General features: G+C 45.0%; 1 protein-coding gene across 1 annotated transcript in view; it reads right to left on the reverse strand.

Moving 5' to 3' along the window:
- LOC142313031 (uncharacterized) overlaps window positions 1-9368 on the reverse strand; it is an 85232-nt gene extending 75864 nt beyond the window's left edge. The window contains exon 1 of the mRNA XM_075352017.1: window positions 8650-9368. Within this exon, the coding sequence (XP_075208132.1) occupies window positions 8650-9342 (693 nt within the window). The 5' untranslated portion in view covers window positions 9343-9368. The remainder of the gene's footprint in view (window positions 1-8649) is intronic.
- Window positions 9369-25328: the final 15960 nt, after the last annotated feature.

The raw sequence follows: 25328 nt of genomic DNA on the forward strand, positions 1-25328 counted from the left end.
TAGCGCTAACATATTCCGCAGCGCTTTACATACAGTACATCAGTAACACTTTCCCCATTGAGGCTCACAATCTAAAAGTTACTGGGTGCAATAAGGAACACGATGGGGGTAGTGGAGGAAGAGACTGAAATCTATCCGAGATGTTTGGGGGTCTCCGAGCTAAAAAATCTAAGCTTTTTCCCATTCATGAGACCATTCAGAACCTGAACCTTCAGGAGTGGGAATTACCAGAAAAAGGCAGATTCCCCTTTCATGAAAGGGCCTCCAAATAATAGACTGAGATTCCCAAGGTTGATGTACAGATCACAAAGGTAGCGAAGAAAACCACGCTACCGTTCGACGATTCATCCCAGCTCAGAGACCCCATGGCCTGTAAAATGGAAAGTCTCCTCAAAAAATCTTGGGAGACTTCATCCTTCCTGCTCAACACTAATATAGCCTCCACCTGTGTAGCCAGATCCTTGGCCCGCTGGTTAGACAAACTCACTGAGCACCTAGAGGGAGGCACTCCAAGAGAGGACATGCTACTGGCTTCTATCCCTCTTCTCCAGAAAGCCACTGGTTTCCTGGCATACTCCTCAGCTGAGTCTGTAAGGCGGGCTTTGCACGCTGCGACATCAGTAACAATGTGTTACCGATGCTGCAGCGATAGTCCCGCCCCCGTCGCACGTGCAATATCTAGTGAAAGCTGCCGTAGCGATTATTATCGCTATGGCAGTTTCACACGCACATACCTGCCGTGCGACGTCCCTGTGGCCGGCGACCCGCCTCCTTCCTAAGGGGGCGGGTCGTGCGGCGTCACAGCGACGTCACACGGCAGGCGGCCAGTTGAAGTGGAGGGGCGGAGATGAGCAGGATGTAAACATCCCGCCCACCTCCGTCCTTCTCATTGCAGCCGGCGGCAGGTAAGGTGAAGTTCCTCGCTCCTACGGCTTCACACACAGCGATGTGTGCTGCCGCAGGAGCGAGGAACAACATCGCACCTGTCGCTGCACTGGCATTATGGAAATGTCGGAGGCTGCAGCGATGATACGATAACGACGCTTTTGCGCTCGTTCATCGTATCAAAAAGGTTTTACACGTTGCGATATCGACTGCGACGCCGGATGTGCGTCACTTTCGATTTGACCCCATCGACATCGCACGTGCAATGTCGCAACGTGCAAAGCCGCCCTTAGAGTAGCGGCTAGAGCTGATCGAACGCCCCATAAACCGGTACCGGCGAATCACTACAAGATTTTAAAAAGAATCTTATCCGCTCCGGAATCCGATGACCATATATGTCAATGGGGACCAGAATCTGGAGATTAAAACCGTTTGTGGAGGGGATAGGGGGGTAGGAGCGAGCGCGGCATACTGACCGAGGCTATGTCATGGCGGCACACTACTTCCCGGTCACGCTTTTAACTTCCGGAGACGACAATTCAATATTCACTACTTTGCCCGCCCACTGGCGCGTGTAATTGGTTGCAGTTAGGCGCGTCCCCACCCTGAGTGGCAGCATGTCAGCTGACTGCAACCAATCACAGGCACCAGGATGGCCGTTGGGCGGGGAAAGCAATGAATCCCTTGCAATTGTGACTCCGGCTTTTTTTTTTTTTTTAAATTTTATTTAAATAATTAAAAAGAAACCCGATGTGCGGTTCCCCCCAATTTTCATCTCCAGCCATGATAACGCCGGCTGGGGGCTGGTATTCTCAGCCCGCAGCCGCCCGGTATTGCCGCATCTATTAGATGTGACAATTCCGGTACATTACCGTCCCTACCCGTTGGCCTCATGCGGTGCCAATCGGGGTAATAAGGGGTTAATAGCAGCGCACAGATACTACTAAGCCCTAGGTTTGTGATGGCACAGGCATCTATCAGATACCTGCATCACAATCCTGTAAGTGAATGCAAATAAACACACACACACACACACACACACAGAAAAATCATTTATTTAGAATAAAATACAAAACACATCCTCCTTCACCACTTTAACCCCCAACACTTTGCAGCTGCGGCGTAATCCACACGAGGTCCAACGACGACACATCCAGCTCTGCTATATCTCACAGCTAGCAGCCATAGAGAAGACTGCCAGCTCTAAGTGTAGCCTATTACTGAGCCACGATGAGCAATGACTGCAGGCAGATACTGTCACAGGCTGGGGGGTGCGTCAGCCTGTAACCAATCACAAACGAGAGTACAGCCGGTGGGCGGGGAAAGCAGTGCAAGTGTATGCGGGTCAGTATGGAAAACGTGCATGTCTTTCAGAAACACATGCACGCTCCTGTCAGAAGTGTGCGGCTGTGCCGGTGATGTCAGACTCATGCGGGTCTGCTAGGCATGACATCATCCAGCACAGTCTGCCGTTCTCTGAACATGAGCGTGAATGTACCTAGAAACACATGCACACTCCTGTCAGAAGTGTGCAGCTGTGCCAGTGATGCGCTGTTAGACTTGTGCGGGTTTGCCAGGCATGACATCACCCGGTACAGTCTGCCGTTCTCTGAACATGAGCGTGCATGTACCTAGAAACACATGCACGCTCCTGTCAGAAGTGCGCGGCTGTACTGCGATGTCAGACTTGTGGGAGTCCCTCGCAAGTGTGACTGTGGCTTAAGAAAAAACGCTTTTTTTTTTAATTTAAATAAATAATTAAAAAAAAAAAACGACGTGCGGTCCCCCCTAATTTTCATCTCCAGCAATGATAATGCTGGCTGGAGGCCGGTATATTCTCAGCCCGCAGCTGCCTCGTATTGCCGCATCTATTAGATGTGACAATCCCGGTACATTACCGGCCCTTCCCGTTGCCCTGGTGCGGTGGCAGTCGGGGTAATAAGGGGTTAATAGCAGCGTACAATAGGTTTGTGATGGCAGAGGCGCTTGAGATACCTGCATCACAAACCTGTAAATAAGCACACACACACACAGAGAAAAATCCTTTATTTGGAATAAAATACAAAATGCGCCCTCCTTTACCACTTTATTAAGCCCAAACACTGCCCTCAAGCTCCGCCGTAATCCATACAAGGTCCCACGATGACACATCCAGCTCTGCAACATCTCAGAGCAAGCAGCCATAGAGAAGACTGACAGCTCTGAGTGTAGCCTATTACTGAGCCGCGATAAGCGATAACTGTCACAGGCTGGGGGGGCATGTCAGCCTGGAACCAATCAGAGATGAGAGGACGGCTGGTGGGGATGGAAAACACGGAAAGCTGTGTGTATGAGATGGACAGTACAGGAAGTGAATGCGCAATTTGGAAAGAGTGTGCCGCCATGACACCGAGTCTCGGTAAGTATGAAACGCTCACTTATTTCTTCTTTTCTTTATTTTTACTTTAATTGCCGAATCCGGATCGTGTACCCTGAATTCCGCCCCTGGGTCCGGCACCCAAATATCGTTGAAACCGCTCAGCCCTAGTAGTGGCAAAAAATTCGCTATTATCCAACTCGGCCAGGAGAGCACTATGGCTCAAATTGTGGAGTGGAGATATCGCCTCAAAAACCAAACACTGCTCCATCCCCTTCCAGGGAGAATGTGTGTTTGGCCCAGTACTGGACAAATTGGTTGAGAAGGCAGCGGACAAGAAAAAATCCTTGCTTAAACAAAAAGACCAGAAAAAGAAACCCTTTTCGCTCCTTTCAAAACCCAACCGCCAATACAAGGGGAAAGATAAAACTGGGCGCTGGAGTTACCCCAAAGGTGGCAGGGGCAGGAATATTTTTCTCAAGGTAGAACCAATGGTTCACCTGAGGAAGCTCAACATCTGCATCGTCCAATACTTAGATGACCTTCTGATCATTGCACCATCCACACCAAGCCTACAGGAGCATATCAGGACAATCCTTCGAGTCCTGGACTCTTTATGATGGATCATAAATCTCCAGAAATCAAACCTAATTCCTTCCACCAGAAAAAAATTCTTAGGGGTTTTCTTAGACTAGTCCCCTCGCTCTTTAGCATATGGTAAAAGATCTTTAGAAATATTTTTTCTAAAGATCTTTTTATTTATGCTAGTGTATACAGGAACAGTTAGGCAGGCATTAGCAATATTCACCCAGAACTTCTCTGGGTTCTGGGTGCATATTGCACCTGACAGGCTCACTTTAAGGCCTAAGATACACGGCATGAAAATCGGACCGAGTGGAATGCGATAAAACATCGCATTCCACTCGGATCAATATTAGCCTATAGGTTGCTTTACACGCTGCGACATCGCTAATGATATATCGGGGTTTATATATGAGTGAGTGAATTTATAGTCAATAGGATATTCAAATACAAAATGGTTTCTCATTGGTCACTTTTGTAATCCATTGTGATTGGTCCTTTAGGGTTTATATATGGCGCTTTTAGAGAGAGTTTTGTTATAGTATGACTAAGGGCTATCGGCAAACCAACAGATACCCGGAATCGGCGGGTCCAGCCAGGTTTAAAAAAAAACAAAAAACAAAAACTTGTTCCAGCCAGGAATTGATCCCAGATATCTGCTCGAACGCCAGTCCCCATATAATTCTATTGGAACCAGAATCTGGCCCTTTAAAATAGTGGTAGAAGGGATAGGGGGATTAAAGCAAAACCATTATACTTACCAACCTTCCCTGCATCTGTAACACTACTTCCGGGGCCGCTCAATAACCCCATGCATATGCACTGCTTCCCCTGCCCACCGGCAGTCCCGGTGTCTCGGGTTGCAGAAAGACAGTGCCCCCAACCTGTATGACAGCGTGTATAACTGCTTTCAATCACAGACGCTGGGTGCGTATCTATAGTGTAAAAATAAATAAATAAAAAAATTGACACCATATTATGATACCCAGCAGAGATAAAGCATACAGCTACAGGCTGCAGCCCCCAGCCGTCCGTTTATCTTGGCTGTTTAGCAAAATAAGAGGGACCGCATGCAGTTTTTAAATTATTTAAATACTTTTAAAAAACAGCATGCAGTCTTCCCCAATTTTGAAATTCAGCCATGATAAAGCCGACAGCTGGGGTCTGGTATTCTCAGGCTGTGGAGCATTGTGGTTATTGGGTCCCCAGCCTAAAAATAGCAGCCTTTCAGGGTTGTTGCATCCATTAAATGCGACAATCCCAGAACTTTACCCAGCTGATCCCGATTGCCCTGGTGTGGTGGCAATAGTGGTAATAAGGTGTTAGTGACAGCTCACAGCTGACATTAAGCCCTAGATTAATAATGGGAGGTATCTATGAGACGCCCATTACTAATCTGTAAGTGAAAAGAAATAAAACACAGAAAAATCCTTTATTTGAAATATATTACAAAAAAAACCACCCCCTTTCTTACCTTTATTAGCCCCCTAAACATCCAGTTCCTACGTAATCAACACAAGGTCCCACGACGATTACAGCTCTGCTACATACTGAAGGCACAGCGCGTGGGCACGAACATGCCCGCACGCTCTGGGCTTCAGGCAGAGAGTGACTGAGCCGCATCGCCTGTCAAAAAAACGCATCAGAACCGCATGTATTATGATGCGGTTTTGATGCAGTTTTTATTCCAGGAGATGCAGATTTGGTGCAAGACATGGTGGATTTCAGCAGCCAATCTGCATCTCTTGTTAAAAAAATGAACAAAAAAGGTTTTAACACCGTTTCGGTGCGGTTTTCGGCCAGGAGGTGCAAATTTGGTACTGATATGTAGTGCAGACATTTCAGTACCACATTTGCAACCCCTGGATGCAGGTCTGTGAGGTCACTGAGTTTAATGAGGTCAGTGAGTTTAATGAGGTCAGTGAGTTTAATGAGGTCATCTGAGGTCAGGTTACAGGCAGTCACAGATGGAGGACTGTGGAAACCTCTAGCTATGACCACAGCGTGTGGTCCTGTTCTGTGTCCGTGCGCTGTGCCTTCAGTATCTAGCAAAGCTAAAAGTATTGTGGAACCTTGTTTGGATTACTCAGGACTTGGTGTTTTGGGAGTTAATAAAGGGGGGAAAGAGGATTTTTTTTGTATTTTATTTCAGATAAAGGATTTTTTCTGTGTTTTGTTTCTTTTCACTTACAGATTATTAATGTGGGGGGTCTCATAGACAACTCCTATTATTACTCTAGGACTTAGTGGCAGCTGTGAGATGTCATTAACTGCTTATTACCCTGATTGCCACTGCACCAGGGCAATCGGGATGAGCTGGACAAAACGCCGGCATTGTTGCATCTAATAGATGCGACAATCCTGGGTTGCTGCAGGCTGATATTTTTAGGCTGGGGGCTTCCAATAACAATGGGCCTCCCCAGCTTGTGAATACCAGCTCCCAGCTGTTGGTTTTATCATGGCTGGGTATCAAAATTGGGAGGGACCGCATGCCAATTTACTAAATTATTTATTTAAATAATAATAATAATAGTAATGAAAAAAAAAACACATGCGGTTCTTCTTATTTGGATACACAGCTAAGATGAGCGAACGGCTGCGAGCTGCAGCCTGTAGCTGTATGCTTTATCTGTGCTGGGTGTTATAAATGGGGGGACATTTTTTTATTTATTTATTTTTACAATATAGACACGCACACAGTGTCTATGATTGAAAGCAGTCATATACAGGGTGGGGCCGTTGTCTGACTGCAACCAATCAGACAAGTCAGAACTGCTGGTGGGCGAGGGAAGCAGTTTATATGCATGAAAAAAATGGGAGGCCCCGGAAGTAGGATAGGCGCCCCAGAAGTAGTGTTACAGTCGCGTGGGACACTGGTAAGTGTAATGTGCCTACTTTTCCCTTTTTTCCTTCATTGTTTTTTAAATTACCCAAGTTGCCGGATCTGGAAAGGTACCCGGAGTTCCCTGAGAACTCCAGCCCCCGGGCTGGTACTCGGATACTTTTGAACCCTCATGGATCCAGATATTCTACAGTCCAGGTCCGCCCATCACTACTAAGGGCTCTTGTAGCCAGAAGTGAGGAAGAAAAAGTTTTTAACCTGTGAAGCCACAGAATCCTATGAATACTCTTGTTTTAATTGATATCCAATAAATAAGAATTTTATTTTATCTACCCAGATGGAAGTGCTGACATTCTCTTTCCAATATGTTCACAGAGTAACACATAGTTCAACAGTTATAGGAGGAGTGAGGTTCCTGCTTGCAATCTTACAATCTACAAGGACATAGGGGAGACAGAAACGGTAAAAAGTGCTGGTCAGGTAAGATTCAGCCATCATTATAATAAATAGGGCTTTAGATATAATGCTCCATAAAGAGATATCTATACAAGTGCAGTTACCAAGTGCTATTAGGTGTGTGGAGACAGATGACTTGGAGGTAGCAAATTCTAATGAAAATTGAAAAAGGGGAATAGGGAAGAGTTAAATTAGTAAATTAAGGAGATAAACCTAGGAGTGCTTTGTTGGTGAAAGAGAAAGAGGTTTATTTTTTACTCTGTAGTGGATAGGTAACCAGTGCAATGACTGGCACAAAGTGGAGCCATTGGTGAAGCAGCAGGACAGAAATGCAACCTTGGTTGCTGTATTCAGGATGGATTGGTAAGAGGGAGATCGATCAGTAGAGAGTTTCAGTAGCCAAGACAAGAATGAATAACAAAAGTAACAGTTTTTGCAGTTTCAAAAGTAAGAAAATGTTGGATTCTGGAGATTTATTTAAGAAGCAGGTGACATAAGCGAGTGAGTTCTTGAATATAGGGAATAAATTAACGTTGTGTGTCAAATATGACCACAAGACATCAAGTGTGCTGCTAGGGATTTATGATTTAACCATTCCTTGTTAAGAAAAAAGTAACAGGCACAGACCCCCACTTTGACTCACATGCCAGCAAGGTGAAGGGGGGTACTGCTATGGCCTGGGATTATTAAAAATTAGCTAGTATTCACTGGTTCTTGCACCGGTACCTTAACTGCTTGCCATTCTTTGTGTTATCCATGGCACGTGTGTGTTCTTCTCACATCCTCATACTGTCTCCAGCATCTGAATGGTGTTTGCGCACACCTGGTTTACATGATGACATGTCCTGGCCCCGGCTGTGTGCAGACAACCTTGATTGCCGGGGCATGGTTTGTTTAGTGTGCGCTACCTGATGCACATGTGCCATTTACTCAGACCTCATTGGCGGAAGCAGAGACACATGTTCAGGCTTATTAGGGATACTACTGGCCAGATTGTGGTCATGTGAACTGTAATTCTGTTGTACTTAAGGACCTGTGGGGCATTATGTGGCATTGCTCCTGAAGAAGCGATGTAATTGTAGAGCAAAACGCTCGATGGGGCGTTTTCTTATGTCTAGCAACTAGTGATTTCCATTTCTTATGATGGATAAGAATTACTATGTTACCCTCTTCTATCTATGCATTTGGTAGACACCGGATACGACCATTGAGTCTCATTTTACTATTTTGTCTTCCTGTGTGTCATGTATTTTTGTATTTTTTATGGTTATTCCATTTTATATAATAAGCCTAATTTTTTTTTTATTATGGGGAAAACATTCGTTAAATTCAAAACATGAATTTGTCTTCTCCCCTTTTTGATTTCTATGTGTAACAAGACTTAATTTCTGATAAATAGGATTTAATTTTGAAATAAAATACTTCCAACATACTGGGTACAAAAATTATTTCTGAAATGTGTGAGTTGTGTTGTTTTGAGAAAAAAAAGGCATTTTCCAGGTTCTCAATATAGGAATGGCTACTTTACTATGTGAATTTTTTTATGTCTAACCAAATCTGATTTACACACAAAACATTTCCCACACTCTGAACATGAATATGGCTTCTCCCCTGTGTGAGTTCTCTGATGTCTAACAAGTCCTGAGTTATCTGTAAAACATTTCCTGCATTCTGAACATGAATATGGCTTCTCACCTGTGTGAGTTCTCTGATGTTTAACAAGAATTGATTTAACTGAAAAACATTTTTTGCATTCTGAACATGAAAATGGCCTCTCCCCTGTGTGAGTTCTCTGATGTGTAACAAGAGCTGATTTATCTGTAAAACATTTCTCACATTCAGAACATGAAAATGGCTTCTCCCCTGTGTGAGTTCTTTGATGTACAACTAGTGTTATTTTATCTCTAAAACATTTCCCACATTCTGGACATAAATATGGCTTCTCCCCTGTGTGTGCTCTTTTATGTGCAACAAGGTTTGAATGATGTTTAAAATATTGTCCACACTCAGAACATGAAAATGTCTTCATTCCTATGGTAGCTTTAACAACGCTTCTCTGACTTTTAGTTTCCTTAATAGTTTGTGATGAATCCTGTTTAAAATGACCAAATGGTAGATCTTTGCTGTGAAGCACTGAGGGTACAGCTGGCATAATGCAATGTTCTTCATATGTGTCTTGTGGCACACCAAGATAATATGAGTCAAAGTCTGAAGATTCCATAACTCCCTCTGATCTCCTAATACAGTCATCTGCCAAGAATAACACATTACATTTTCAATAATATAAACTTGGAAATAGTTGCTTTTTAAATTATATAAAATATCCATTAAAATGTGTCATGTTGCAAAATTCAATTATTCACTAAGGTACTGATAACAAACAAGTTCACAATCTAACTGAAGACCACAGAGCAAGGACCACTAGATAATGATATCAGGCCACTAGGATTGGTTCTAGCTGTTTTCCAATTCAGTTTGAATTCAGCATCTTCCTAGGTTCATGTCTCAGAGTGTCGGTCACCACTATTTTGTAGTAAGACCCTCAATGGAGAATTATAAATGAGCCTGTCAGTCAGTACTATTAGGGGGTCTGTCTGGCACAATCCCTGACAGCCACATGCATTTTACTTGAACGGAGGAGCAGTACGATTATGTATCAGAAGAGTTTGTAGAAAGTGTAAAATTTGAATTGCAAACTAAATTTTTTAAGTGTTTTCTTTCGAGATGTCAATAAAAAGTGGGTTAATGTGGGAGAATGTAATAAATAATTGAAATATGCATTACTCGGTTATTGTGCCATTTCAGGGCTACCAATTTAGCGCTCTTCTCTGGTCTTAGTCTACTTGGCTGCTGTGATAACGAGCCCAATATCACAGATGAGCGTTGCATCACGTATACTGTGTTGTATATGGCACATTATGGCTGCAGTCAAGAACAGAAAGGCCGGATATAAGCACTGAAGCAGAAGGGGCTGTGAAAGGTGAGTAATGCTTCTCTTATTTACAGTGCCTACAAGTAGTATTCAACCCCCTGCAGATTTAGCAGGTTTACACATTCGGAATTAACTTGGCATTGTGACATTTGGACTGTAGATCAGCCTGGAAGTGTGAAATGCACTGCAGCAAAAAAGAATGTTATTTCTTTTTTTATTTATTTTTTTAAATTGTGAAAAGTTTATTCAGAGGGTCATTTATTATTCAACCCCTCAAACCACAAGAATTCTGTTTGGTTCACCTAAAGTATTAAGAAGTATTTCAGGCACAAAGAACAATGAGCTTCACATGTTTGGATTAATTATCTCTTTTTTCAGCCTTTTCTGACTAATTAAGACCCTCCCCAAACTTGTGAACAGCACTCATACTTGGTCAACATGGGAAAGACAAAGGAGCATTCCAAGGCCATCAGAAACAAGATCGTGGAGGGTCACAAGGCTGGCAAGAGGTACAAAACCCTTTCCAAGGAGTTGGGCCTACCTGTCTCCACTGTTGGGAGCATCATCCGGAAGTGGAAGGCTTATGGAACTACTGTTAGCCTTCCACGGCCTGGACAGTCTTTGAAAGTTTCAACCCGTGCCGAGGCCAGGCTTGTCCGAAGAGTCAAGGCTAACCCAAGGACAACAAGGAAGGAGCTCCGTAAAGATCTCATGGCAGTGGGGACATTGGTTTCAGTCAATACCATAAGTAACGTACTCCACCGCAATGGTCTCCGTTCCAGACGAGCCCTTAAGGTACCTTTACTTTCAAAGCGTCATGTCAAGGCTCGTCTACAGTTTGCTCATGATCACTTGGAGGACTCTGAGACAGACTGGTTCAAGGTTCTCTGGTCTGATGAGACCAAGATCGAGATCTTTGGTGCCAACCACACACGTGACATTTGGAGACTGGATGGCACTGCATACGACCCCAAGAATACCATCCCTACAGTCAAGCATGGTGGTGGCAGCATCATGCTGTGGGGCTGTTTCTCAGCCAAGGGGCCTGGCCATCTGGTCCGCATCCATGGGAAGATGGATAGCACGGCCTACCTGGAGATTTTGGCCAAGAACCTCCGCTCCTCCATCAAGGATCTTAAGATGGGTCGTCATTTCATCTTCCAACAAGACAACGACCCAAAGCACACAGCCAAGAAAACCAAGGCCTGGTTGAAGAGGGAAAAAAATCAAGGTGTTGCAGTGGCCTAGTCAGTCTCCTGACCTTAACCCAATTGAAAACTTGTGGAAGGAGCTCAAGATTAAAGTCCACATGAGACACCCAAAGAACCTAGATAACTTGGAGAAGATCTGCATGGAGGAGTGGGCCAAGATAACTCCAGAGACCTGATCAGGTCTTATAAAAGACGATTATTAGCTGTAATTGCAAACAAGGGTTATTCCACATATTAAACCTAGGGGTTGAATAATAATTGACCCACACTTTTATGTTGAAAATTTATTAAAATTTAACTGAGCAACATAACTTGTTGGTTTGTAAGATTTATGCATCTGTTAATAAATCCTGCTCTTGTTTGACGTTTGCAGGCTCTAACTTATTTGCATCTTATCAAACCTGCTAAATCTGCAGGGGGTTGAATACTACTTGTAGGCACTGTATATTTTCTCTTAATCACATACTTTACTTCCCCCATCCTCGGTTTGGCAGAGAATCTAAATTTTGCCCCCGACTTCTTTAAAAACTCTAACTATTCTAATGTCCCATTAAATTTAAATGTATGTATCTTCATCCCATGTGCACCTCTCCGTTGGCATACATTTGTCCGTATGGTTTCCTATGCACACATGTTGTTATGTGTGAGGATTAGGTGAGGGTGATCCATTACTGCGATTCTCCATGATAAATTCATGGATGGATCTCACTATCCTGTAATAACTTTGTCCTCTCATTTCTCTGACCCTTATTGGGTCTTTTTGCATATGCATATATGACTCGAGCTGTGGTTGTTGCGTAATGCGCATGCGCACACCCACGCTCTGGTCATTTACATTGGATGTGTCTGTCCAGGATGTACTCGAGCTGCGGGTGTTCGTAATGCGCATGCGCACACCCGCGCTCCTGTTATTCACATTGGACGTACCTATCCAGGACGCGCGCCTCCATGCTCCTCCCGCCCAGGTCCGCTCTGTAAGGCTTCCGTTGTGTTGACAATTCACGTCATCACTGGAATGCCGGAAGTGACGTGCCTGGGGGGGCGGCGGTGGATACGTGCGCCGCAATCTGGACAGTGAGTGACACTCCTTCTGACCAATCAGCGCTGACGGCTTGGTTTAAGTTCTGTGATCATTCAGGCACTCCCCACTGGCATCTTCACCTTTTCACTTTCCCCTCATGAAGCTTGAGGCGAGACGCGTAGGGGCACACGCTGCATGAATTCCTGAGTCTAGTCTAACACATGGGTAAGCAGTACTTGGCTTAATCTCTCTCTTACTAATAAGATGTCCTGTCTAAAATTCTGTATGGCATGTATATGTGCAGCCAAGTATACTTAATGGACACATGGAGTCTCTTTTTCTTACATCCTGAGAGTGGTGATTGTAACTGCTTTAATCTCTCCTTTGCTTAAGGACGTCCTGTCTAAAACTCTGTATGGCATTTATGTATACAGTCATTTATACTTAATAGATATAAGGAGTCTTTTTTGCTTTTACATTTTGAGAGTGGTGATTACAATCATCTGAACCTGTGTATATCCAGCCATTTAAGCTTGCCCTGTTACTCCCATGGTTTACCATTTGGATATATGATCTCTTTTTCCATGGGTTATTTCTAGCTATTTTTACTATACATGTTTGGGTGAATGTGCTACAACCTTGTCCTCGATTCCCTGTGTTATCTCTAAATATTGTATATTTATATTGAATAGTATGGAAATCCAACCTGTTTTTTATACATTTCATAATAAAATTAATTTTTTATATGCATTAACTTAGGTTGTGACTCTGATTTACTATGACTATTATATGCACAACAAGTCCTTTTGCTTTTTTGTATTCATTTAATGTCCCATTAAGTCAAAGCTAGAAGCATAGTAAGACAATAATGACCCCTATTTAAGATCACTGGCCAATTTCCAAAAAAAAGGCAGAACTAAATCTACCAAGTACGTCGATAAGTAAGTTCTGCTGAATGAATGTTGATAGAAGGTGAAATAATAGGTGACATACCGGCCTCCTGATCAATGATGAGGGACATAATGTAGGGGGAACAATTGTGTTATTTAGGAATTTCTGAATTCTGTATATTGTAACTTTCCGATAATCTTTAGACTACGTTCCCACAGAATGGTTTAGCTGTGGACCTCCGGCAGTGGAGTGGTAAATCCCGCTGCAGGTATCATTGTGAAACATGTGCGGGGAAGCTGCATATTTCACCCTTTACGAGTGAGACTCACACCGATATCAGCAGTGTAAATAACAGACTTGGATCACAAACCCGAAGTTCCTGGCAGATTACTCTGTGGATATGTTTTGCAGCGAGGGCATGAGATTTCTGAAATTAGGTAAAAGCTGTGGATTATTTTTAATCAAAAGTTTTAAATTTCACATTTGAAGCACAAAATGGATGAAAATAAGCAACAAAAAAAAATCAAAAGCAGCAATCTGTGCACAATTCACTATAACCTGCACATATTCCATCATCATTCTCATTCTATGAAACACAGGGACTACTACGGTAAAAATAAAGAGTCTACACAACCTTGAAGAAAAAACTACCCACCATGAAGAATGACTTTAAAACTTTTTTCACCTTTAATGTCACCTATTAGTATTTCAATGCAATGATAGATCATTGCAGTATAGTGCAGCTGCGATCGGATCAGTGAAAGTTAGTGTCTAGTGATGGGCGATCTCCCCGATGATCAGGAGCCTCGCCCGCTCGTTTTGTAAAGATTGAGATCGAGCCAACGCGAACTTACGTCCGAACACCGATCTCGGGCTTTACAGTTGTGGGATGGGGCGGGGGGGGTGCTGTAAAATAAAGAATATAGTTAATAATAAACTTTGTCATTATACTTACAGGTCCTGCGACGTGTCCTGCAGACTGTCTCCCGGCAGCTTCTGCTTCTTCGTCCGATCATTGCTGTGCCCTCCCGGTAATGAGCACTGACTTACAGGACCGTCCATGGCTTCATAGCCATGTAACCAGTCTGGTGTGAATGTTTTACAGACATTGGCTTATAGACTGGTCACATGGCTATGACGTCATCAAAGGTCCTGTTAATTGAACTTTGACTGTCACTGTACGAGTGTCGCATCGGCATCACCTGGTATGGCGCACACTCTCCTGACAGGAGTGGTCGGCTGCATGTATTTCCATGCAGCTGAGACTCTCCTGTCCAGGGAGCGTCAGGCCGTCCCAGCTGATACCAATGCGAGATGCAAGTTGAATCATACCCTCACTGTCAGTCTGCTTCTCGCTCTGTACAGAGTGATGAAGCAGAGCTGACAATGCTCTTACTGTGGACTACGTCGGATCAAGGAGTTTTTTTTTATAATAAAGATGGAATCTCTAAAATCTTTCTTTACTGTTCATTAGAAATTCATGGTGGCCATGTTTAATTTGGCGTGACACCATGAATTTCGGGCTTAAGAATGCTTTACACGCTGCAACATCGCTAGCGATCTCGTTAGCGATGTAACATGCCAGATCACACATACGATTTACCGAAATTGCACATGTGACCGGCGCTAAAAAAAGACCTATGTGCGATCTCTGCAAATCTTATCTGCGATCTGGCGTGTCACATCGCTAACGAGATCGCTAGCGATGTTGCAGCGTGTAAAGCACCCTTTAGTACCATCTGAGAATACAAAGCTGGTATTAACCCCTTTATTACCCAGCATGCCACCGCCTCCAGGGCTGCTGGTCGAGCCGGGTAATGCGCCTGGAAATGGAGCTAAAAAACAATGCGCCATCTCCAGGGACGGCTGTGGGCTGCTGAGAATCCCAGCGCCCAGCTGCCTGGTTTTACCTGACTGGTGATCAAAATACGGGGGGAGCACACGTATTTTTTCTTAATTATTTTTTTAAACAATGAAAAGAAAAAAATGGGCTTCCCTGTATTTTGATTGCCAGAAAAGGTAAAGCCAGACAGATAAGGGGTGGCAGCCTGTAGCCGTCCGCTTTATCTGTGCTGAAAATCAAAAATACCATGGAGCTCTACGTAATTTTTTTAAATTATTTATTTCTGTGCAACTATATATTGTGTATATATGTATATAATATATATATATATATATATATATATATATATATATATATATACACACATATACACACACCGTATTTTTTGGACCATAAGACACACCCTGGTTTTAGAGAAGGAAAATAGGAAAATGAAATTTTAAGCAAACAATGTGGTCATACCACACTGTTATGGGGTGAGGATCTGCTGCTGACACTGTTATGGGGGTAATGTCCCCAAATTCTCTACTAAGGTACCCCATCTTGTAATGATCCTCCTGCCTTGTATATGATCGTCCTGCCTTGCATATGATCCCCATGCTTTTATATATATATATATATATATATATATGTATTTATATATATATATATATATATATATATATATATATATATATATATACATAAATGTCCCTCATCCTGGTATAGCCCTGTTCCTGCTATAAACTAGAAATATATGGTGTGCACTCAGTGGTAAGTTTATGGAGGTGCTAGTGAGTGGACCGAGGTCCAGACTATCATGTACAATCTAGACACTGCACTCTCTATTCAAAGAACGAGGTATACAAAGACCAACAAAATTGCTTTTGGTTCAAAAGGTTTTTTTGTTTTTTTATTTTTTTAAATTTTTATATTTTCAATGCTGTCCCTCACAAGCTAGGAATCCACCAGCACCATCTAATGAGACCAATATTAGAACACTGGGTCTATATAATCCTAGTTCCTTTATGCCACCTAAAACCAACCACGCAGTAGAAACCTTCATATCACTGGTCGACCGTGATATCAAAGACAATATCCATGAGCATAAATTGGGTTTTTACCCGACACACAGCAATATCAGTAAATCTGAAAAACTGGCCATAACAACACTGAGGAACAATAAAATGATAACCCTTAAGCCGGCTGATAAAGGAGGGGCTATTGTGATTCTGAATACACATGACTACATAAAAGAAGTGAAACGCCAACTTGATGATACTTCCACCTACCAAAAAATACCATTCGATCCAGTTTTCAGAATCCAACATAAAATTCAGAATTTGCTAACCATTTATCAAGACAAAGGCACTATTGATTCCTCTACTCGTTCCTTCCTAACTAAAACACATCCCATAACTCCCGTCTTCTATGTATTACCCAAAATACATAAGTCACTCATCAACCCCCCCGGCCGACCTATCGTAGCATCCACTGAGTCCATCCTCTCACCCCTTTCCATCTACCTCGAGAAAATACTTACCCCCCTGACCAAAAAGACCAGGTCCTTTATATTAGATACGAATAGCTTCCTCCAAAAAATCAGAAACTTAGGTTGAATTTCCCCTAACAATCTTCTCTGTACATGGGACGTTGCCAGCCTTTATACTTCTATCTCACATGCTAAAGGTATCAAGGCCACAAAAATGGCATTGGATGACACCAACTTTAAACAGGACACAGTCGATTTCATCATGGCTCTTTTAGAACTGGTCCTAAATGAGAATTACTTTCTATTTAAGGATGATTTTTATATCCAATGCCATGGGACCGCGATGGGGTCGAACGTAGCCCCGGCTTATGCAAACCTCTTTATGGACTTTTTTGAAAATCGATACATTTACTCCTATCCATCATTCGATGAACTGGCCCTCCTTTGGGTCCGGTACATCGACGATGTATTCTGCATCTGGCAGGGAGACACTACAAGCCTACTAAACTTTGATAAATATATCAATAGTGTATGGCCGGAGATTAAATTCACACTGAACTACCATCCAAAGGAAATTAATTTCCTCGACACATATATAAGAAAAGATGACACTGGTCTTCTATCCACTGACCTGTACCGCAAGCCCACGGACCGTAATTGCATGCTCCTGTACAGCAGCTGCCACCCAAAATCCATCAAAAATAGCTTGCCAAGATCGCAATTCAAAAGGATTACCCGTATAGTCTCAGATGATACCACCAAAGCACAGAGAATGGAAGAGATGACTGAGAGGTTCCTGACACGGAACTACCCTGAGACCTTACTAAGAGCAGAGAAGGAAAGGGCACTTCTTCCTACTCCCTTGAGAGAGGAGACAATTAAGTATGACAGGATTCCATTTGTACATACACATCACCCCTCCATGCCCCTAGTATACAATATCATTCATCGACACTGGCCTCTGCTAAAAAAGGCGTACCCAGATATAGGATCATTCATTCTTCCCCCACTAATGTGCAAAAAGAGACCACCAAATATAAAAGATTCCCTGGTTAAAGCAGATGTGGGCAGTGACAAATCCAATACCCAAACACTTCTGGCACCTAAACGCACTGGCACGTTTCCATGCCTCAGTTGTGCCTCTTGCTCAAATGTCATCAAAGGTGACCATTTTGTACACCCCAGGTCCGGCAAAAGCTTCCATATCAAAGAACATTTTACATGTGAAAGCAATTTTGTGATATACCTAATCAAATGCCCCTGTGGTTTGCTTTATGTCGGTGAAACCACACAACATGTAGGTGACAGAATTGCCAGCCACAAATCCACGATTAGATGTGGTAAAACATGGCTTCCCATCCCTTCTCATTTTCATGAAGCCAGGCACAGTGTGGCGCAATTGCGGTTTCAGGTCATTGATAGAGTGCACAGGCCTAGACGTGGCGGTAACCACATAGAACTTCTGAAAAAACGGGAGAGTTTCTGGATTTATAAACTCGAAACCCTAGCACCCAAAGGGCTCAATAGAGAAATGGATTGGCTCACCTAAAAGTGTATACATCTATAAACGTTCTCTATGACATAACTAAGTGCTGATTTCTTGTAATTCTTTACAGAAAAACTAAGAAAAACTTCTACTACCACTTCTTCCTCCACTGCGCACTCACTGTTAGATGGTAAAGTATATATTGGCACTACGATAGATTGTTATAGACACTGTACTGTTCTGGCACTACATAGCATATTGGGACCCTTATACTTTGTGCTTTAACCTCTTCCTTTATAGGCCTGAAGGAGTACGCATACGTGATACTATGATGACACATTGCCTGTGCCTATGTCTGTGTACCTATTTGCAACATGCATTTCCCTTGTGCTTTCTACTGCTATTGTATATGTGCCGTGCATAATTCGATACGGACACTTCTTTCTGTACTATGCCTGCCATCTCCTATTCCCCTCTCTTAGCCTGTAACCTCTTACCATTTATTAAGTACACATACACACCAACATAGAAGGAAAAGCGTCTTCCCAGTATGATTATCTCACTAAGTACAAAAAATTGCCAACTGCGCAGGCGCCGGCTCCTCTATTACATACCCAACGGTACTACATTTGCACTAATACGAGCGCACTGCGCTATTGCGCATGCGCCGGCGTCTGACGTGACTTCCGGTTTTCGGAAGTAAATAGCCGATAGACACAGTCTCCATTTGCAGCAGCCACAGTCTGGGAAGACGGCCTTCCAAGGTAGGACGCGACATTACACCCCTTCCAGCTGGATCACCTACTCTACCTTTGCCTGCATTCCACTAATCCGACTTTTCATCCCATAGAGGGACACCTCAAATCGCCCTGCACACATCTCCTACATAAGGATTATACAAGTAATGTGCTTTGGATTTAACAGCTCCATAATATCAGGATCTACATGTCCTAGTGCCTGTATCCAACCCTGTTACACATTACCTCTTCTAGATAATAGCAAGTTTTTTTCTGCATACTCCCCTTATCTGCAAGTGGTGGACAATATTCTGGACGGCTCTAAGGTATAATATCCCCACATTCTACACTAGTAGCATTATGTGCATTCAATTATCCTGAATCAGCTCTGCCTACTTCTTCTTATAGGAATTACACATTGCAAAGACTTTTTCAGTGCATGCCTATAGCTACACTTCACATGTGGAGTCCAATAAGGTACCACCTGTTCCTTGCTAACCTTTTACTATAGTTACAATGCACCCCCTAACAGTACATGCTCCCTGTCTTACAGGACATAAAACGTGATCCCGTATCTGAAAATATTAAATCCAGACTAGGTCTCTATACTATTCCAATAATTACTGGATTAAGGTTGTGCATCACCATAAGGTAGCTGGTCTAAACACCATAGATATTAAACTGAGAACCTCCTTGTTAAATCCACTTTGACTCTCTTTCCCATTGTTTCAGAAACCATAAGTTTAAATGTTCCGCTGATGCATTTACTAGACCTTGCCAGAACAATTACACCCTGAGACCCCTTATCCACCAGGTATGCTCATTCGGGTATACTTACCTTAGTCAGGGGCTCCATTTTACTCCAATCTCACCCTGTTTACCTTTATTTGCAGGAATTGCCTTCTGTGACCAATAGAAAAATAATACTTAGGGTGTTCCCCTACTCTATATTTCTCTGTACACACTCCTTGCATCCATTGGAAACTAGTTTCCCCCACTTCTTTGGAGGTAGGTGCTATATTGCCACCTTTACTACTGTCGCCATTGTCCTACCCTGTACTAATACATTTATAGTAACTTACTGTATAAAGTTGCATATCAGACGTCCAAGGTTTTGATAATGACATGGATAAAAGATTCTTGACTATGAGAAAAATATTACCTAAAAATGTATATATGTATCTATATGTAAAAAACCCCTCTTCTCCTTTTTCCTCCTTTTTTCCATGTATATTGACTTTGTCTTATTTTACCCTTTTTTCAGTGTAATACGGCGTGAAGAAGGCCAGTGTTATGGCCGAAACGTCCCACCTGTTCCTGCTATATACAGCCATCCTGGTATGTGCTCCCATCCTGCTATATACTGCCATCCTGGTATATGACCTCATCCTGCTATATACCCCCATCTTGCTATATGGCCGCATCCTGTGGTACACAAAAAAATAAACATTCATACTCACCTTTCCTCACTCCCTGCAGCATCGCTCCTCCTCCGGTCTGTGTCAGCAGCAGCGCCGCTGAGTGGAGCTGGCCACGACCCTTGCAGCATCGCGATGTCCTCCTGTCTGTGGTGGCCCCGGCTGTGTGTGGACACGTGAGCACAGCGATGACGTCATCGCTGTGCGCACCGCTAGTCTCCACACAAATCCACGGCCGGCAGACAGGAGGACGAGCGATGCTGCAGGGATCGTGGCCGGTGAGTATACTGATTCACTGCACCCCGCGCTGATGATGATGCACGGGAAGCAGTGAATACAGCCGCACATGATCACTCCAGGCTGTAGTTGCCAGGTGTGATCATGCGGGCCGGCTGTTTACTATGCGCGCATCCCCCGCCCATCATCCCGCCCACCTGTCAGTGCCGGCTTCAGCGCTGAGAAATGATGGGCGGGATGATGGGAGTGCATATTAAATGAGCAGGCCCACGTGGTCACGGCAGGCACTGCTACAGCCTGCTCGTGCCTCCGATGACCCGCGCCACCGCAGCACCCTCATTCCCCGCAGCCATGCCCTACATTCAGACTATAAGACGCACCCCCTACTTTCCTCCAACATTTGGGGGGAAAAAAGTGCTTCTTATAGTCCGAAAAATACAGTATTTTATTATATATATATATATATATATATATATATATATATGAAGGGAATTTTGTTTACTTACCGTAAATTCCTTTTCTTCTAGCTCCAATTGGGAGACCCAGACAATTGGGTGTATAGCTACTGCCTCCGGAGGCCACACAAAGTATTACACTTAAAAGTGTAAGGCCCCTCCCCTTCTGGCTATACACCCCCCCGTGGGATCACGGGTTCCTCAGTTTTAGTGCAAAAGCAAGAAGGAGGAAAGCCAATAACTGTTTTAAAGACAAATTCAATCCGAGGAACAACCTCGGAGAACTGAACTGTTCAACATGAACAACATGTGCACCCGAAAAAACAAACTCCCTAAGAAAACAGGGCGGGTGCTGGGTCTCCCAATTGGAGCTAGAAGAAAAGGAATTTACGGTAAGTAAACAAAATTCCCTTCTTCTTTGTCGCTCCTAATTGGGAGACCCAGACAATTGGGACGTCCAAAAGCAGTCCCTGGGTGGGTAAAGGAATACCTCGTGATAGGGCCGTCAAGCGGCCTTTTCCTACAGGTGGGCCACCGCCGCCTGCAGGACTTGTCTACCTAGGCCGGCATCCGCCGAAGCGTAGGTATGCACCTGATAATGCTTGGTAAAAGTGTGCAGACTCGACCAGGTAGCCGCCTGGCACACCTGCTGAGCCGTAGCCTGGTGCCGTAATGCCCAGGACGCACCCACGGCTCTGGTAGAATGGGCCTTCAGTCCTGATGGAATCGGAAGCCTAGCAGAACGGTAGGTGTGAAGAATTGGTTCCTTGATCCACCGCGCAAGGGTGGATTTGGAAGCTTGCGACCCTTTACGCTGACCAGCGACAAGGACAAAGAGTGCATCCGAGCGACGCAGAGGCGCCGTACGGGAAATGTAGATCCTGAGTGCTCTCACCAGATCCAATAAATGCAAACCCTTTTCAAACTGGTGAACTGGATGCGGACACAAAGACGGTAAAGTGATATCTTGATTGAGATGAAAGGAAGATACCACCTTGGGAAGAAATTCTGGAATTGGACGCAGAACTACCTTGTCCTGGTGAAACACCAGGAAGGGAGATCTGCAAGATAACGCCGCCAGCTCGGACACTCTCCGAAGAGACGTGACCGCCACTAGAAAGGCCACTTTCTGTGAAAGACGAGAAAGGGAAACCTCCTTCATAGGCTCGAAAGGCGGCTTCTGGAGGGCAATTAGAACCTTGTTCAGATCCCAGGGCTCCAACGGCCGCTTGTAAGGGGGGACGATATGACAAACCCCTTGCAGGAACGTGCGTACCTGAGGAAGTCGCGCCAGGCGTTTCTGAAAAAATACAGATAGCGCGGAGACTTGACCTTTAAGGGAGCCAAGCGACAAACCTTTTTCCAACCCAGACTGCAGGAAGGAAAGAAAAATAGGCAATGCAAATGGCCAGGGAGAAACTCCCTGAGCAGAGCACCAAGATAGGAATATCTTCCACGTCCTGTGGTAAATCTTGGCGGAGGATGGTTTCCTAGCCTGTCTCATGGTGGCAACCACCTGATGAGATAAACCTGAGGCCGCTAGGATCCAGGATTCAATGGCCACACAGTCAGGTTCAGGGCCGCAGAATTCAGATGGAAAAACGGCCCTTGCGACAGCAAGTCTGGACGGTCTGGTAGCGCCCACGGTTGGCCTACCGTGAGGCGCCACAGATCCGGGTACCACGACCTCCTTGGCCAGTCTGGAGCGACGAGAATGGCGCGGCGGCAGTCGGACCTGATTTTGCGGAGCACTCTGGGCAATAATGGCAGAGGTGGGAACACGTAAGGTAGCTGGAATTGCGACCAATCTTGAACTAAGGCGTCTGCCGCCAGAGCTCGGTGATCGTGAGACCGTGCCATGAAAACCGGGACCTTGTTGTTGTGCCGTGACGCCATCAGGTCGACGTCCGGCATCCCCCAGCGGCGACAGATCTCCTGAAACACTTCCGGGTGAAGGGACCATTCCCCTGCGTCCATGCCCTGGCGACTGAGAAAGTCTGCTTCCCAGTTTTCCACACCTGGTATGTGAACTGCGGATATGGTGGATGCCGTGTCTTCCACCCACGTCAGAATCCGCCTGACTTCCCGGAAGGCTTGCCGACTGCGTGTTCCCCCTTGGTGGTTGATGTATGCCACCGCTGTGGAGTTGTCCGATTGAATTCGGATCTGTTTGCCTTCCAGCCACTGTTGGAAGGCTTGTAGGGCAAGATAGACTGCTCTGATTTCCAGAACATTGATCTGAAGGGTGGACTCTTTCCGAGTCCACGTACCTTGAGCCCTGTGGTGGAGAAACACTGCTCCCCACCCTGATAGGCTCGCATCTGTCGTAACCACTGCCCAGGATGGGGGTAGGAACGACTTTCCTTTTGACAATGAGGTGGGAAGAAGCCACCACCTGAGAGAGTCCTTGGCTGTCTGAGAAAGGGAGACATCCCTGTCGAGGGACGTCGACTTCCCGTCCCATTGGCGGAGAATGTCCCATTGTAGTGGACGCAGATGAAACTGCGCGAACGGGACTGCTTCTATTGCTGCTACCATCTTTCCTAGGAAGTGCATGAGGCGCCTCAAGGGGTGTGACTGGCCCTGAAGGAGAGATTGCACCCCTGTCTGAAGCGAGCACTGTTTGTCCAGTGGAAGTTTCACTATCGCTGAGAGAGTATGAAACTCCATGCCAAGATATGTTAGTGATTGGGTCGGGGTTAGATTTGACTTTGAAAAGTTGATAATCCACCCGAAACTCTGGAGAGTCTTCAGTGCCACGTTCAGGCTGTGTTGGCATGCCTCTTGAGAGGGTGCCTTGATAAGTAGATCGTCCAAATACGGGATCACAGAGTGACCTCGCGAGTGCAGGACTGCTACTACTGCTGCCATGACCTTGGTGAAGACCCGAGGGGCTGTCGCCAGCCCGAAAGGCAGAGCTACGAACTGCAGGTGTTCGCTTCCTATAACGAAGCGTAGAAAACGCTGATGCTCTGGCGCAATCGGCACGTGGAGATAAGCATCCTTGATGTCTATTGATGCTAGGAAATCTCCTTGAGACATTGAGGCGATAACGGAGCGGAGAGATTCCATCCGGAACCTCCTGGTTTTTACGTGTTTGTTGAGCAGTTTTAGATCCAGGACGGGACGGAACGACCCGTCCTTCTTTGGCACCACAAACAAATTGGAGTAAAAACCGTGACCTTGTTCCTGAAGAGGAACGGAAGTCACCACTCCTTCCGCCTTTAGAGCGGACACCGCTTGCAGCAGAGCATCGGCTCGGTCGGGCGGTGGAGAAGTTCTGAAGAAGCGAGTTGGAGGACGAGAGTTGAACTCTATCCTGAACCCGTGAGACAGAATGTCTCTCACCCAACGGTCTTTGACCTGTGACAGCCAAATGTCGCCAAAGCGGGAGAGCCTGCCACCGACCGAGGATGTGGAGAGAGGAGGCTGACAGTCATGAGGAAGCCGTCTTGGTAACGGTTCTTCCGGCTGTCTTTTTTGGGCGTGATTGAGTCCGCCAAGAATCTGAGCCCCTCTGATCCTTTTGAGTCCTTTTGGACGAGGAGAATTGGGACCTGCCTGAGCCTCGAAAGGAGCGAAAACCAGACTGTCCCCTCCTCTGTTGGGGCTTGTTTTGTCTGGGTTGAGGTAAGGATGAATCCTTACCCTTGGAGTGTTTAATGATTTCATCCAAACGCTCACCAAACAATCGGTCCCGAGAAAAAGGCAAACTGGTTAAGCACTTCTTGGAAGCAGAATCTGCCTTCCATTCTCTCAACCACAGGGCTCTGCGTAAAACCACGGAGTTGGCTGACGCCACCGCCGTACGGCTCGTAGAGTCTAGGACAGCATTAATCGCGTAGGACGCGAATGCAGACATTTGAGAGGTCAATGGTGCCACCTGCGGAGCAGATGTACGTGTGACCGTGTCGACCTGTGTAAGCCCAGCTGAAATAGCTTGGAGTGCCCATACGGCTGCGAATGCTGGCGCCAACGACGCTCCAATAGCTTCATAGATGGATTTCAACCAGAGCTCCATCTGTCTGTCAGTGGCATCTTTAAGTGCCGCCCCATCTTCCACTGCAACTAAAGATCTAGCTGCAAGCCTGGAGATTGGAGGGTCCACCTTGGGACACTGTGTCCAGCCCTTGACCACGTCAGGGGGAAAAGGATAGCGTGTATCTTTAAGCCGTTTAGAGAAACGCTTATCTGGATAAGCGTGGTGTTTCTGGATTGCGTCTCTAAAGTCAGAGTGGTCCAGAAAAGTGCTTAATTTACGCTTGGGATACCTGAAATGGAATTTCTCCTGCTGTGAAGCAGACTCCTCAGCAAGAGGAGCTGGTGGAGAAATATCTAACATCTTATTGATGGACGCTATAAGATCATTCACTATGGCGTCACCATCTGGTGTATCCAGATTGAGAGCGGCCCCAGGATCAGAATCCTGATCAGTTACATCCGCCTCATCACCCATAGAGTCGTCCCGCTGGGACCCTGACCAGTGTGAGGAAGTAGAGGGCCGC

Source organism: Anomaloglossus baeobatrachus, chromosome 5 (genome assembly GCF_048569485.1).
Source record: "Anomaloglossus baeobatrachus isolate aAnoBae1 chromosome 5, aAnoBae1.hap1, whole genome shotgun sequence".
Classification (NCBI taxonomy): domain Eukaryota; kingdom Metazoa; phylum Chordata; class Amphibia; order Anura; family Aromobatidae; genus Anomaloglossus; species Anomaloglossus baeobatrachus.